This window comes from Balaenoptera physalus (assembly GCF_965194825.1).
Source record: "Balaenoptera physalus genome assembly, chromosome: 10".
NCBI classification, from domain to species: Eukaryota; Metazoa; Chordata; class Mammalia; order Artiodactyla; family Balaenopteridae; genus Balaenoptera; species Balaenoptera physalus.
In genome coordinates this window covers 73,520,422-73,535,098 of record NC_138889.1, presented here as the reverse complement: position 1 = coordinate 73,535,098, position 14,677 = coordinate 73,520,422, and the positions used below count along the sequence as shown (strand labels likewise).

Below are 14,677 nucleotides of genomic sequence, written 5' to 3'. Positions count from 1 at the left end.
CCTGGACTTGATTGACTATTTCGTTTCCCATATTAGGGACATTTTCAACTATGTCTTGAAATATTTTCTCAGTCCCTTTTTTTTTCTCTTCTTCAGGGACCCCTATAATTCAAATGTTGGTGCACTTAATGTTGTCCCAGAGGTCTCTGAGACTGTCCTCAATTCTTTTCATTTTTTTTTCTTTATTCTACTCTGTGGTAGTTATTTCCACTATATTATCTTCCAGGTCACTTATCCGTTCTTCTGCCTGCTATTCTGCTATTGACTCCTTCTAGAGAATTTTTAATTTCGTTTATTGTGCTGTTCATCATTGTTTGTTTTCTCTTTAGTTCTTCTAGTTCTTTGTTAAATGTTTCTTGTATTTTCTCCATTCTATTTCCAAGATTTTGGATCATCTTTACTTTCATTACTTTGAATTCTTTTTCAGGTCGACTGCCTATTTCCTCTTCATTTGTTTGGTCTGGTGGAATAATACTGTTTTTTATGGGGAAAGATATTGTTATATAGTCAATGAATTTGTACCATTTTATAAAAAGTCTTCTCACATAGTATCAATGAGATTGCAGTATGTAAGTAAGGAGAATCTAGACATTGAGGCAATATTGTGCAGTAGTGAGTTACCCCCGCTGAACAGCGTCTGTGCAGCATAGAGTAGTGTCTTGGGGGTAGCAAAGCTGGATTTGATTATGTTGGCTAAAACCTGTTGTTTAGGGCAGGACAGTGGATTTGGACATGTACGATGATTTTTAATCACAAGCAAGCCTGGTAAAAAAAGTTATTATCCGGTGACCCCTAAGTTATGTCAGAGAACTGAATTAACCAGAACTCTAAATTCTTAAATACTTTGGCTAATTCAGGTTTTATTGTATATAAAAATTATACTTTAAAAGGATTAAAATTATATGTTCATATGCTACTGGGAGAGACATTACATACTTAGGAGACTTAGTCTATGCAGTGTTCTTGTCATTCACACAAACTGGGAAAGGAGAATACTCTTTGACTGGAGTCTGGACAAGGAAAACTTTTTTGCCCCAAACTGAGCTATAGCTATAATTTCACTTGTGAGACAATGACTAAATTTTTAGGGGAGTAGCATTGTCACATATAAAAGCCTTGAAATGGTGGTGTAACTTTATAGTTTGATCCCCTAAGCAAGAAGGAGAATAAGTGCTACATTGATTTTTAATGAATTACAAAATAAATGGCTCTCTTTTTTCACCTTCCCATAACCTGAAACAATTCCATAGTGTTTGTGCCTTCAACTGATTGAGTAATTGTCTTGATTTCCAGAAAGCAAGGACCACCTTGGGCTGATGTTTACTGTTAAAGTTGACTGTTTCTGAAGCCATATTAGTATATTCTAAACAAATATATTTAGGGCTATCAACCTTCTCCTCTTCAGATAATTTGACCCATTATTCTGGACATTTCAGGGCCCCCATGGGTAGTGAACGCCAAGCAAGCTCTCCCACCCTGGTGAGTTGCTGAGGAGGCATGTTGCCGACGGGGATTGTACAGTTTCAGGGGAACATCTATCAAAATAATCTCTGCTGAAATTCTTTCATTGAGTTGTAATCCCTAATTAAACCCCACCTTTTTTTAAAAAAAACTGGTTCTCTAATTAGAGGCATCTTTCTAAAAAGGAACTTATCAGGGCCCAGAACATAAACCACAGAAGTTTGGTTGCTTTGCTCTTTCACATCATGATGCTGAGAGATATAGCAATCCAGGGTAAGATGAATACAATTGAGTACCTATGACTGAGAAAACTAAAAGATTAAACCTCTTTCATAGCTGCCAATGTGTATATCAGAGTGATTGAATTGACTGTAAAATAAAAACACTGGATAGCATCCTTTGTGTGCCAAGGATGATGCAGCTGACCCCATGGACTTCGTGTAGTTGGGATTTTTAAAATGATTGCTGCTGGAGCAGCACCCTTAAAGTTTCCCAGGAGATCTAGGAGTAGGATGTCTGCCTGCTTATGACTCCTACACTTACTTACTAGTTATAATATGATAACAGCTAAAGTTTATTGAATAATTACTTTGTGCCAAACACTGTGTTAAATATTTTACATTATTTTATTTAATTCTTACTTGAACATATCACTAACCTTGTTGAGCCTCACATTTTTGTCATCTAAAAAAATATGCCATGAGTTGTCCACTGCTCAGTATGGGTGTGAAGATTAAATTTGTTAAAATGTATGAAAGTTCTTTGAAAATTCTAAAACACTATGTTTGGGGATAAAGTCTGACCGTGAAACTAAGTAAATTTAACTACATTAAACTGCATTCTTATCCATTAGAAATGTGGTCCAAAAACTGAGCTTTTGACTGAGATATATTGTCTCTCTGCCTGATGACCAAAAGCAATTTTACTAGTATACCTGCTGTTTCTTTAAGAAAAAAATTGTGGTAAAATATACATAAAATAATATTTATTATTTTAACCATTTTTCAATGTACAACTCAGTGATATTAATACATTTGCAGTTTTTTGTAACCATTACCATTATCTATACCCCAAACTTTCGGTCATCTCCAACAAAAACTCTGTGGCCATTAAACAATAACTCTCCCATCCTCCTACCCCGAATCCCTAGTAACCTCTATTTTAGTATCTTTCTATATGAATTTGCCTACTCTAGGTACTTCATATAAATGGAATCATACAATGTTTGTCCCTCTGCATCTGGCTTATTTCATTAAGCATAATGTTTTCAAGGTCCATCCATATTGTAGTATATATCAAAAGTCCATTCTTTTTTATGGCTGAATAATATCCAGCCATAAAATTGTATATATATGTCTACGTCTATATATTTGTTTGTTTATCCATTCATCTGTTGATGGATATTTCTGTTGTTTCCACATTTTGGCTATTGTGAATAATGCTGCTGTGAACATTGGTATACAAATACCTGTTTGTGTCCCTGCTTGCAGTTCTTTTGGATATACACGTAAGAATGGAATTGTTGTATCATATGGTAGTTCTATGTTTAGCCCTTTGAGATACCATCAAACTGATTTCCATAGGGGCTGCACCTTTTACATTCCCACCAGTAATGCAAGAGTGTTCCAATTTCTTTATATCTTAACCAATACTTGTTATTTTCCATTAAAAAAAAATTATAGCCATCCTAGTAGATGCGAAGTGGTATCTCATTGTGGTTTTGTTTTTCATTTCCCTGATGATTTTGAGCATCTTTTCATGTGCCTATTGGAAATTTGTATATCTTCCTTGGAAATATCGAAGTACATTGCCTATTTTTGAATTGGGTTGTTTGTTTTATCTTTACTGAGTTTCAGGAGTTCTTATATATTCTAGATATTAATCCTGTATCAAATTTATGATTTGCAAGTTTTTTTTCTCATTTTGTAGGTCGTCTTTTCACTTACTCGATAGTATACTTTGATGCACAAAATAGTTTAATTTTGATGAAGTCTGATTTATCTATTTTTTCTTTTGTTGCCTGTGCTTTTGCTGTCATATCCATGAAATCATTGCCAAATCCAAAGATTTACTCCTATGTTTTCTTCTAAGAGTTTTATAGTTTTAGTACTTAAATTTAGGTCTTTGATCCATTCCAGTTAATTTTTATATATGGTATAAATTAGGGGTCCAACTTCATTCTTTTGCATGTGGATATCAGTTTTTCCAGCACCATTTGTTGAAAAGATGTCTTTTCCCCAATGAATGGCCTTGGTACCCTTGTAAAAAATCAATTAACTATATGTAAGGGTTTATTTCTGGGCTCTCTATTCTGTTTCATTAGTCTATATATCTGTTCTTATGCCAGTATCATACTGTTTTAATTACTCTAGCTTTGTAGTAAATTTTGAAATCAGAAAGTATGAGTCTTCCAACTTTGTCTTTTTCAAAATTGTTTGGGCTACTGGGGCCCCATGCAATTCCATATAAATTTGAGGATTGGCTTTTCCATTTCTGTAAAAAAAGATTGTTGGAATTTTGGTAGAGATTTCACTGAGTCTGTAGATTGCTTTGTTGATCTTAACAATGTTAAGTCTTCCTGTCTATGAACATGGATGCCTTTCTATTTATTTAGATCTTTAAAAATTTCTTTCAGAAATGTCTTATAGTTTTTCAGTGTACAAGTCTTTGCCTCTTAAGTTTATTGCTGAGTATTTGATTCTTTTAGATGCTATTGTAAATAGAATTGCTTTCTTAATTTCCTTTTGGATTGTTCATTGCTGGTATATAGAAACACAGTTGATTTTTGTGTGTTAATCTTATACCCTGAAACTGCTGAATTTATTTATTAGCTCTTGTAGCTTTCTTATGAATTCTTTGGAATTTTCTACATATAGGACCACTTCATATGCAAATAGATATAGTTTTACCTATTTTTACCAATTTTGTTTGCTCTTTCTTTCTCCCTTCCTCCCTTCCTTCCTTACCCCCTCCCTCCCTCCTTCCCTCCCTTCCTCCCTCTCTCTCTCTTCTTTCTTTCTTTCTTTCTTTCTTTCTTTCTTTCTTTCTTTCTTTCTTTCTTTCTTTCTTTCTTTCTTTCTTTCTTTCTTGTACTAACTAGAACTTCTAGGACAGTGTTGTATAACAACAGTGAAAGTGGGTATAATTGTCCCCGATCTTAGTAGAAAAGCTTTCAGTCTTTTACCACTGAGTATGATGTTAGCTGTGGGTTTTTCATAAATACCCTTTATCATTTTGATGAACTTTCCCTCTATTCCTAGTTTTTTCTGAGAATTTTTATCATGAAAAGATGTTGGATTTTGGCAAATGCCTTTTCTGCATCAATTGAGATGATCATGTGGGGTTTTCCACCATTGTTCTATTAATGTTATGTATTGCATTGATTTTTTATTTTTAATGTTGAACCACCCTTGCATTCCTGGGATAAATCCTACTTTGTCATGGTGAATAATCCTTTTGATATGCTGTTGGATTCAATATGCTAATATTTTGTTGAGGATTTTAATATTCATACAGAATATTGGTCTATAATTTTCTTTTCCTGTGATGTTTTTATCTGGCTTTGTTATCAAGGTTACATTGGCCTCATTACCTCAGAGTTAGGAAGTGTTTCCTCTTCAATATTTTTGAAGATTTTGTAAGGATTAGTGGTAATTTTTATTAAATGTTCAGTAGACTTTATTGGTGAAGCCAAAAATTCAGTCCAGGAATTTTCTTTATTGGGAGGTTTTTGATTACTGATTCAATCTCTTTACTTGTTATGGGTTTGTTTATATAATCTATTTCTCCTTGAGACAGTTTAGGTAATTTGTATATTTCAAGGAATTTGTCCATTTCTTCTAGATTGTCTAATTTGCTGATGTACAGTTGCTGCCTAATACTTCTTTTTAATTCCTTTGTTTCAGTTAGCATTTATTGAGCACCATTTATTTGCTGACATCTATATATATAAATATATATGTATACATGTATATGAATATACATATATATTTTCATTTAATTTTTATAACAACCCTAAGATATAAGTGGCATTATCTATATTTTGTTAAAAGAAAAAAAGAAACTAAAAGTCAAAGAAGTAAATTAACTTTCCAAACTTTCACATCTAGAAATTAGTGGAGGTAGAATTCAGACTGAAATTCTGAATATTTGACATTTTATACTCTTGCAGGCATGATCTAAGTGTGTAAGATATGAAGAAAAATCTAGCTTTTGTGAGTGTCTGTGTATAAAAAATGTGATTTATATGTATGGGATGATCCAGATGACATCTTGTGAAGCTAGCCATTTCTAGCTCTTCTTGACTATTTAAAACAGAGGCATGTACGACTATTGCTGGAATACTTTATTAATTAAATCCATCTACTTGAAATCAAAGCATTTCTGAGGTTCTTCAGGTTAGTACTCTCCTTTTTAAATAAGAGTGGTGAGGTCCAAGAAGGAACTATATATGTTCACCTGTATAAACTAACCTAGTTTTATGGTGATTGAGATTATTTTAACTGTGCCCTTCTTCATACATGGAGGCTATATCATTGGTGAGTTATTTTGTCATGAACTTTAAGTTGTTATTTTAAGTTAATTTCTTATAATGGGGATACATTTATATAATTTTGTCCATACTCACTTATTTAATTGCTATTGTGACAAATCCCATGATTTTCATATGATTAGCCAAAGAGTTTGGATGCATCTATGAAATAAGTAAAGAAATTAAGATTGATCCTTGATTCTTAGCTTCTTTAAAGGTATGAAAAACAATGCAGATGCTCTTGGAAAAAGTGTTGAGATCAAGACTCTTCTCATCATTGGTCTATTCTTTGATGAATAGAGGAGAAATTTAGCAGGAGAAATAAGAGCATGGTGATCTCAGCAATATATACTATGATCCATGGGAATTTTTTTCTCCAATTGTTCTCAGAACAAATTAAAGATTTTGTTTTCTTTTTAAGATTCTAAATGTGTCACTCATTGCCTACTAACTTTTGCTGCAGTGTGCTGTCTCACAAAGATAAATTCAGATTGATTATGGCATTCCCTCAGAATATAGAGAAGTTATAATATTTTGCTATTCTGAATACATGCATCCAGGCAAGATGCAATGTGGCATGTCCAAGTCTATATTGGTGGCTGTGATTGAAATATTTCCATATTGTAGCAAAAATGACGATAGCTCATAAAAGTGGGGTCTATCTATGTGTTATTTGGCAACTCAAATAACTTACCATCATCCTGTGATACCACCAGACAATAATCTGTGAGATGAGGGGTGTGTAATATATCTTTCTTCTGTTTTGGAGGGTGGAAAATAAGGTATGAGACTTTGAGCCAGTAACTGAAGAATCTTTGAGTCCTGTCTCCTAGTTTAACGTATTTTTCTTCTCTACTCCTCCCAAACTCTCTAAATAGGTTAATATCTGAAGTTAGTATCTCAGAAGACTGCAACCATCCCAGTCCCTTGTCTTTCTGAGGAATCAAAGTAAATGGACAGAATTTTACCCATGGGATTTTTGACTTTTTAATAAAAGTGAAGTTTATATCCAAATTACACAAACTAGGAGTCTTCTTGCATGAGGTAGCCTGAGTCTAATGGGTCCTAGGTTCATGATACAAGCTCCTCCTTTTCCTGTGTTTAAGTCTTAATAAGTTTCGGCTTCCTTTCGGTTTCCCTGAAAATTAGAAAATATACTTCCTGTCATTCAGGGACTCTTGCTGTGGAGCTGCTTTGATCCCAAAGCAATGTTGGTTATTGTGGGAAGTGAAACTAATGTCAGGCAAATGTCCTATAGGCTGTAACTCCTGTTTCATATTTGCTCTGTAAGCTTCAGATAAAAATAATCAGTTGGAAAACCTAGAAGCCTGGAAAGATGGATTTATGTAATGGGCATTATTTCCCAAATTGGCATTAGGAGGTTGTCTACTTATACTAGAGGTAGCAAGGGCCAGATTACGGTAGTGCCTAAAACCAACCTGTTTCAACAGGTTTCATCTTCTTTTGTACAGATTTAAAGAGAATGGGTCCTCACGCAAGCATTTCAAATCCAGAGACAAATTTGAAAAAAATTGCTACAACATGTTGACTGATTCCTTGCCAAGTCAGCCACTAAGAACTTTTTCTTGATCGACTCTTACACAGAGACAATTAAAGGCGAGGGGTGGGTGGGAAGCTTGTAACTTTTTAAAAGAATTAAACTTCACAGTACTCTAAATCCCTCTCCTTCTTAAATCTTCTCTTCTACTTTTAACCCCCCTCTTCTTCACCCTTACCTTCTCCCTCTCTGGCCTTTTCCTTTTTCTCTCTCTTCTGATCATTCCCTGTGATATACTCAGTTGCTCTAATGTATTCATTTTTACTTTTGGTATTGATACAATATGTTCTGGAGACATAGCTTTCCAAAGATTATATTCAGATATACAGATTCAAACCAGCAGAAAGGTTAAAAACATTTAAAAAATATGCTTGTCAGCAGTGGAAAGAAAGCTGTTTGTAGCCAGCAGGTGAGCTGGAGAGTACTACAGGGTGTGGTAGAGATGGTAATAAATTAACTGGCAAGCCAAAAACTATATTTAAAAAAATCAGCTATTTCATAGCATAGAAGCATGACAGCTATGAAAAAAGGAGTGCCCCAGGGAATTCTTTTAGAGTTTGATTTTTTTAAATATGTTTGACATGAAAAATGTTTTAGTACAAATAAAGCAACTGGTATTAAACTTACAGGGAGGGGGGTTATGGTTTAGAGTTAGTATGAATAATGCATGATATTTAAAGAAAGAACAGCTCTAAAATGTTCTGAGAGGCAGCCCATGTTGATGGTTGGAATGGTGATTTTTTTCCTCTATTTTTGAAGCATCATTAATTCAACATCATTTTGTGATTTTTTTAACCTGATAAGATGTCAACCAAAGAAATACTATTTGACTTAGATTAGGATATTCTTTCTTCAGATAATTTAGTTTAAATAGCAAGAGGATCAGTAGAATTATTTAAGCATAAAGCGGCAGTCATTTACCATAAAAAATAATTTGGCCTAGTTATCTTTTTTTTTTGCAGTGCTCATGTAGCACGGCAAACCAAAATCAACCTCATGGAAGGGAAAAAACAAGATCAGATATTTTGAACATTACTCCATAGGAGACTAGCACAATATAGTGTTAGTGAATGCATTGTAGCAGCGCTCCATATGCAATCAGAAGCCAATTGTTACTGGACTGTGTACAAGCGCACACTGTGCTCAATGGTCTGATGAGGTATTATGGATATGATGCAAAGAGACTGTGTAGATTAGAAGCTAACAATTTGTTAAAAGTGAAAGCAACTTAACATTTACATTGGGCCAGCTGAGTGGAACTTCATGTGGCAAACAGGATGAGTTCCAAGGAACCAGGGGCACCAGGAAGGCTCCAGGTATTAGTGTCCATGCAGAAAAAAAGAGGTTTTATTGCTTTCTAGTTGACTACCTTTATTACTGTGATTCTTTCTATACTTTTCATCATTATATTCAGCTTTTAGTGTGGAAAAGTTCATGCAAAACAGCATGATTATTGTAAATGTCAAAAATGTGTGGAGGAACAGCCTATTAAAATATAGCTTAGAGGTAGTACGTAACACTGACTTTAAGTAAGTAGCTGAAGTCAAAGTGATACTCCATTAAATCACTGATATTGTGTAATTTATCCATAAGTATTAATTTTGATTTCAGTTACCACTATCACAATACATTCCTCATCACTTTCTCTTGGTTCTTCAGGTTGTTCACTTCATACAGCCTATGTTCTTAGGTCACAGAAGGTACTTCAGCCCCCCTGTTTAGGCGTGGTCTGGAGCCAGAAACACATTAAGATGTAGCATTGATCTCTGCTAAACCATGCTCAATCTCGACCAGACTTTTAATGCAGATATCACATGTAAAATGTGTGTTTATTTAATCAACTCATCATCAAAGAATAAGTGATGAGTGCCTGGTGTGTGTGCATGATTCTGTACTAGGTTCCACCGGAAGTTAGTGCAGAAAAACATAGTTTCCACTCTCTTTGGGATACCAGGCATTTCATAGAATGTTGGCAGATAAGATTAGCTTCTCTCTTAACCCTATCAAATTAAAGAGGTTACATTGAATTTTTTTCCTCTATTTTTTATAAAATAAACGTTAGGGTTATGGACAGTCAATAATTCTTAATCTTTTTTGGACTGTAATACCCTGCCTTGCCTACCAAGGCAAAACGTTTTGTTGTTTTAATGTAAAAGCCTTAATGCTTTCTCAGTGAACTGAATGTCAGCCTGGCTTTAAGATATTTTTTTTACTCTTAAAAAAATGATGTATTACAAGATTTGTAATGGAGTGAACATGCTTGAATTGCACATTTAATTTTTTTAACATCACATTCATGTTTTGCCAGTTTGCCTACCAGCTATCTGTTAACAAAAAGTTCCAAGGCAGCACTGCAAGTCTGTGCCCAACTAAGCCTTTTGTTTCTGCAGATGTTTGGGCTTAGAGCAATGCTGTAAAGCTCCGGCAATCCAAGGACCATGTTTGTACTTGTCTGCTGTGATGCCCTGTGCATTGTCTAAACCTGTATGCATTGTTCTTTCCGACAGGTGATAACTACCCCGTACAGTTCATTCCATCAACAATGGCAGCTGCTGCTGCTTCTGGACTCAGCCCTTTACAGCTCCAGGTAAGTGCCAGAAGAAAAAAATGTGGGATACGAGCCAGTACTTTAGTGGAAAACTGCTAACCAGCTGTATGCTAAATAATGGCCTGGATGTTAAATAATTTTTTAAGCATAGCCTAGAAGGATTAACACCTTATGTACTTACCATATTGCAAATAGAAGAGAAGACTGTCAGTGTCAATATTTTTAAAGGAAAAAATGACATTATGACTTAGTACTGTATGTCCTCTATCAGGTAAGTTAATGGTTTTACAATTTTTTATAGCTGGTTGTTATGGTTGTTATTGGGTATGTAAGCTTTTTCCTTATCAATTCTTCATCCACGTCTCCATTCATGTCCAATTAGCTTTTACACATAAGCATCAAAACAGAAAACAACGTTGGATATTTTCCTTCTTGCAGCTCATAGAATAGGGGGTTGTTATCACCAAATTACTTTAACTATTTGGAAAATGTAAACACTTCGCTCCTGAGTATATGTATCCTCATGCTCATCCTCATGCCAGGTCAGAAGTCTGGGCATGGTGTCTGACCAAATTCTGGGTTCGTGTTCTTTACCTATGAAACTAAAATTGGAGAGAAAGTGTTTTGGAAGCTAAATTAAAATATCACTTGCACCTTCTCTTCTTCATAGTAAAATGGTGCGGGGGGTTAACAATAGGACTAAGTAATCTTTATACCCTTCTAGCACTGCCATCTTAATGGGAAGTTGACTTTAAATATGAGTGTATATTTTAACAAAAACAAAAAGTAATATCATTAAAATAATGGTTAAACCTTCAGTATTTGAGCATTTAGAAAATGTATGGTAACTTGAATTTCAGTACAGTGGATAAAGATAGTTTTTTATTCTTATAATTTACTGTGATTTTTTTTTTGAATTTTCTTAAATAGTCTAGGGAATAGCATCTAACTAGGCATTTTTGTTTCTTCTTTGCTATTACTCATATGACTTGAACATAAAAAATGTACAGATATTTTACCGTGAAAAAGTATCATTTTGAGCATCTTCAACTGGGTCTACAAATAAAGAATTTTTGCAGTACTTTGAGAAGTTTTTGTCATAAGCCTCATCCAGAAAGTCTTGAAGATGTTATCCATTATGGACTGCCTAGCAGAGCTAGATATTTTGCCTAATGAAAGCAGCAACCCTACCTCTCTTCTAAGCCCTCACCTTCTCTACTGCTGACAGGGGAACTTACTGCAGTTGGTAAAAATATAAAAAGAAACCTCACTCATAATCAGTCTAATCTATTTCTCCTTTTTCCATAGCTATGCTATTGAGTGTCTTCTTGAGTCAGAGGCAAAAATAAGAAACCAGTACCTTGTTTGATCCTATAATCAAGTTTCTGTGAAAGAGAGTATCTGGGTCCTAAACCTACTTTCTATTCTTTGGTGTGGTCAATACCCTGGGTTTAGAAATATGTGTTCTGTTTCATGAGTTCTGACAGTATGTTTTGTCTTTTTTTTTTTTTTTTCTGAATATGCTACTAAACAGAAAGGTCATGTCTCCCACCCACAAATTAACCCAAGGCTAAAGGGCCTAAGTGACCGTTTTGGCAGGAGTTTGGACACCTTTGAACATGGTGGTGGCCACTCTTACAACCACAAACAGATTGAGGTATGAATACTTCCATTGGTGCTTCATTGGGTGGGGGACTGGATTGTTCAGTCATATTCTAGGCTTTTTAAAAAAAGTGTCAAACACTCAACCTAAACACTAAAACATAATCTTTCCCTTTTTCTCATTCCTAAGGAGGCTCATTTTTGCTCTTTTTTCTTTCAGAGAAAAAGGCAAACCCCAAACAAATGCCTCTGAAATAGATTGTTTATTGCTATATATTTAGGCAAATTCTTTACATTATGAGTGCTTTCAAAACCATCTTTATTTCCCTTCCTTTTTTTTTTTTTGTATAATGCTGCATAGTAGTTAAAAAACACTTAAACATTAAGAGAAAAAAAACTCATTTGACCGTGTAACAACCCTATAGAGTTGATAAAACATAATTCTGCTTTCACAGACAAAACAATGGAGGTTCAGAGAGGTCAAGTTATTTAACCAAGGCTACGAAATACTCTTGGAGTCAGAGTTATTATCCAGGATTTCTAACTCTACCAAATCCAGGTTTTCAAATTCAGTTTTCTCTGGCTGAAGTGAGGTTGGGTGCCTGGGCCTGACTGGTTGCTTTTTGCCCCATAAACTACTATAGTAGCCCCTTCATATTTAACTTTCAATAAAGCTCTTTGTTGTTTTTGTGGGATATTCTTACTACATGGGAGAAGATGGCTCATATGGCTCTTTTGAAAACCAAACCCCTTTCTCCTATAGGGACCCAGTCCTCCTCTCTCCATTATCATGCTTAATTCCTCTCTTGTATCGTTGGAGTACCTCTTGGGGACTATCAGATGCTGGAGGGTTGCTAGCTATCTGTTGAATCACAAAAAAAGGAGACAGGTTATCTCACACTGAAATACACTTTAACTTTCTGGGTTGGATCTAATACTACATTTACGTTCTAACCTAGGATGGTAAACCCAGTTTAAAAAGAAGAAAACAATTACGTCTGGCAAAGTTGTATATTCAGCTCCTATTGGCTCTGCCAGTCTATACATATCAACTACTATGTGATCAATAAAGTGTCCCTTTGACATTATCTTCTCTGTTGCTTTTGAATCTGCATTTTTGGAAAATGATAGAGAAAGCTCACTTCTAAGAAGAAAGAAGAGGACAAGGTCAAGGGACACCTTGGAAGGAGCCTAAGGAAGAGTTCAGACCTTGTTGCTTGCCTTCTACCTTTTCCTTTCCCTTTGATTATAAGAAGTATATAGGGGGTTTCCACCCAGACATGACAAGGCATATACTGTTAGAATATCTGCTGTCTTCTATATAGCCAGAGGGATTTCTTTTCTAAGGCTTTCTTTTGGCTGTAGAGAAGGTGCCATATTTCTGGACGTTCTGAAAATCTACTGTGCTTAGGATTGCCAAGCAGCGAGATAACTGGACGTTAAGAACAAGCCTTTCTGTGTGATGACAGTTAGCAAGCTTACCTACTCAGGACAGATAGTTTGTTAAACTTTTAAGTGCTTGAAAGAATGTAAAAGCAAGTGGCCTTGGCTCAAATTCCAAACTTCCTCTCCTCTTCACTTTTATTTTCTCTTGAGATGTTGAGTTCTATCCCATCAACCTTCCCTTAGCCAGTTTTCTACCCAGTGTCTTCTTTTACTAATTTTCACTTAGGTTGACTTCTCTTCCCCCCACCATCACAGACCCCTGATGCCGTCAAATCTGGCTTCTGTTGGGTTTCTGGAAACCATGATGTCATATATGTGAGTACCAGACCTGTGTAGTGCTGTAGCAATGCTGATCTAGGAGCACAACATATGCCACATGCCTGCCACTTTAATGAGACTAAATACAGAATCTGGTAAGGCAGGGGGCCCTCATAGCTTTGCAGTTTAAGTTTGGGGTGGTTTGAGAGTTTCCTGTTTTTTTTCGTTTTTTTAATTCTTGCTCTGTTCTCTTGCTTCCACTTTTTGTACCTTTCCTTGCATGTCAGGAAACCTTTGCTTAGAAAAGATTGACCTGGTTTGAAAGGCAGGTTTCTCAAACTATCCTGGTATGAGTATAGCATGTTTATTGGGACTTCCATGAACTGCACAGTGGACACCCGTATCTAACCTGCTATAGACACTAACATTTTAAATCTTGAGCAAAAGTAGAGAGAAAATTTAATAATATCTTGCTTTATTGATTTTAAAGTCTACTTTCTTTTCTAGCTAGGGTTTTCTCCATTCCTTTGACAAGCTAAATGTCACAAGCTCTGTCAACACTCAGGATCATGATAAATTGTGGATACTAAGCATTACAATTATGTTAATGGGTTTTATTCCTAATCAGAGATTCTTAGGAAGAAAGACCACAACACGTATATACCACCACCACCTCCACACACACCCTGCTGCATTGCTCAGAAGTGGTCCTCTCTACCTGATGTACAGTTAATTTGTCCTTCAAAGGTTGTCACTTTTAACATTAATGAGCCTGGGTAATCTTAACAGTATGGTTATACTCTGGAAGCCTGAAATTTTGTTATCAGGTAGAGAAAAGGTATTTAAAATGGAAAGATCCTCCTTATGTTAGTATATTCCAGTTCTTTCTTTCTTTAAAATAAGAAAGACACAGAAAAGTTTTTTCGTTTTTCGTTTTTTTTTTGGTACTCCGTGCTGATCTAAGGCATGGTTTTCTCTGCCTCAGGAGCACAATATTAGGAGAGAGAAGGCCAAAGAATGCTATTTTTAGTTGAACAGTTCAGCAGATGGAGGCATGAATACTCATATATCTGAAGGTTGAGGGGCTTGAACCATTAATTTTGATAATGTATTTAACCCTGGGAACAATCAGAAACTGTAACTCTAAGGTTACAGTGCTTTTGACCTTTAGAGAACAGAGGGCACTTGCTACAGTAAACAATATATTATATTGCTACTTATTCCAGTTCTCTACCCGTATAAATTTCAGGGCCAGTTGCCATTTGCTTTCCTC

General features: G+C 35.3%; 1 protein-coding gene across 19 annotated transcripts in view; it reads left to right on the top strand.

Annotated features, from left to right (window-relative positions):
* The window catches only part of SOX6 (SRY-box transcription factor 6), a 627,969-nt gene that overhangs the window by 494,944 nt on the left and 118,348 nt on the right, over nt 1-14,677 (top strand). For 17 of the 19 annotated variants that reach the window (XM_082476530.1, XM_082476545.1, XM_082476542.1 and 14 more), the window contains 2 exons: nt 10,058-10,137; nt 11,633-11,755. In XM_082476530.1, the coding sequence (XP_082332656.1) occupies nt 10,058-10,137; nt 11,633-11,755 (203 nt within the window). The remainder of the gene's footprint in view (nt 1-10,057; nt 10,138-11,632; nt 11,756-14,677) is intronic. The other 2 variants (XM_082476536.1, XM_082476537.1) reach the window with 1 other exon arrangement.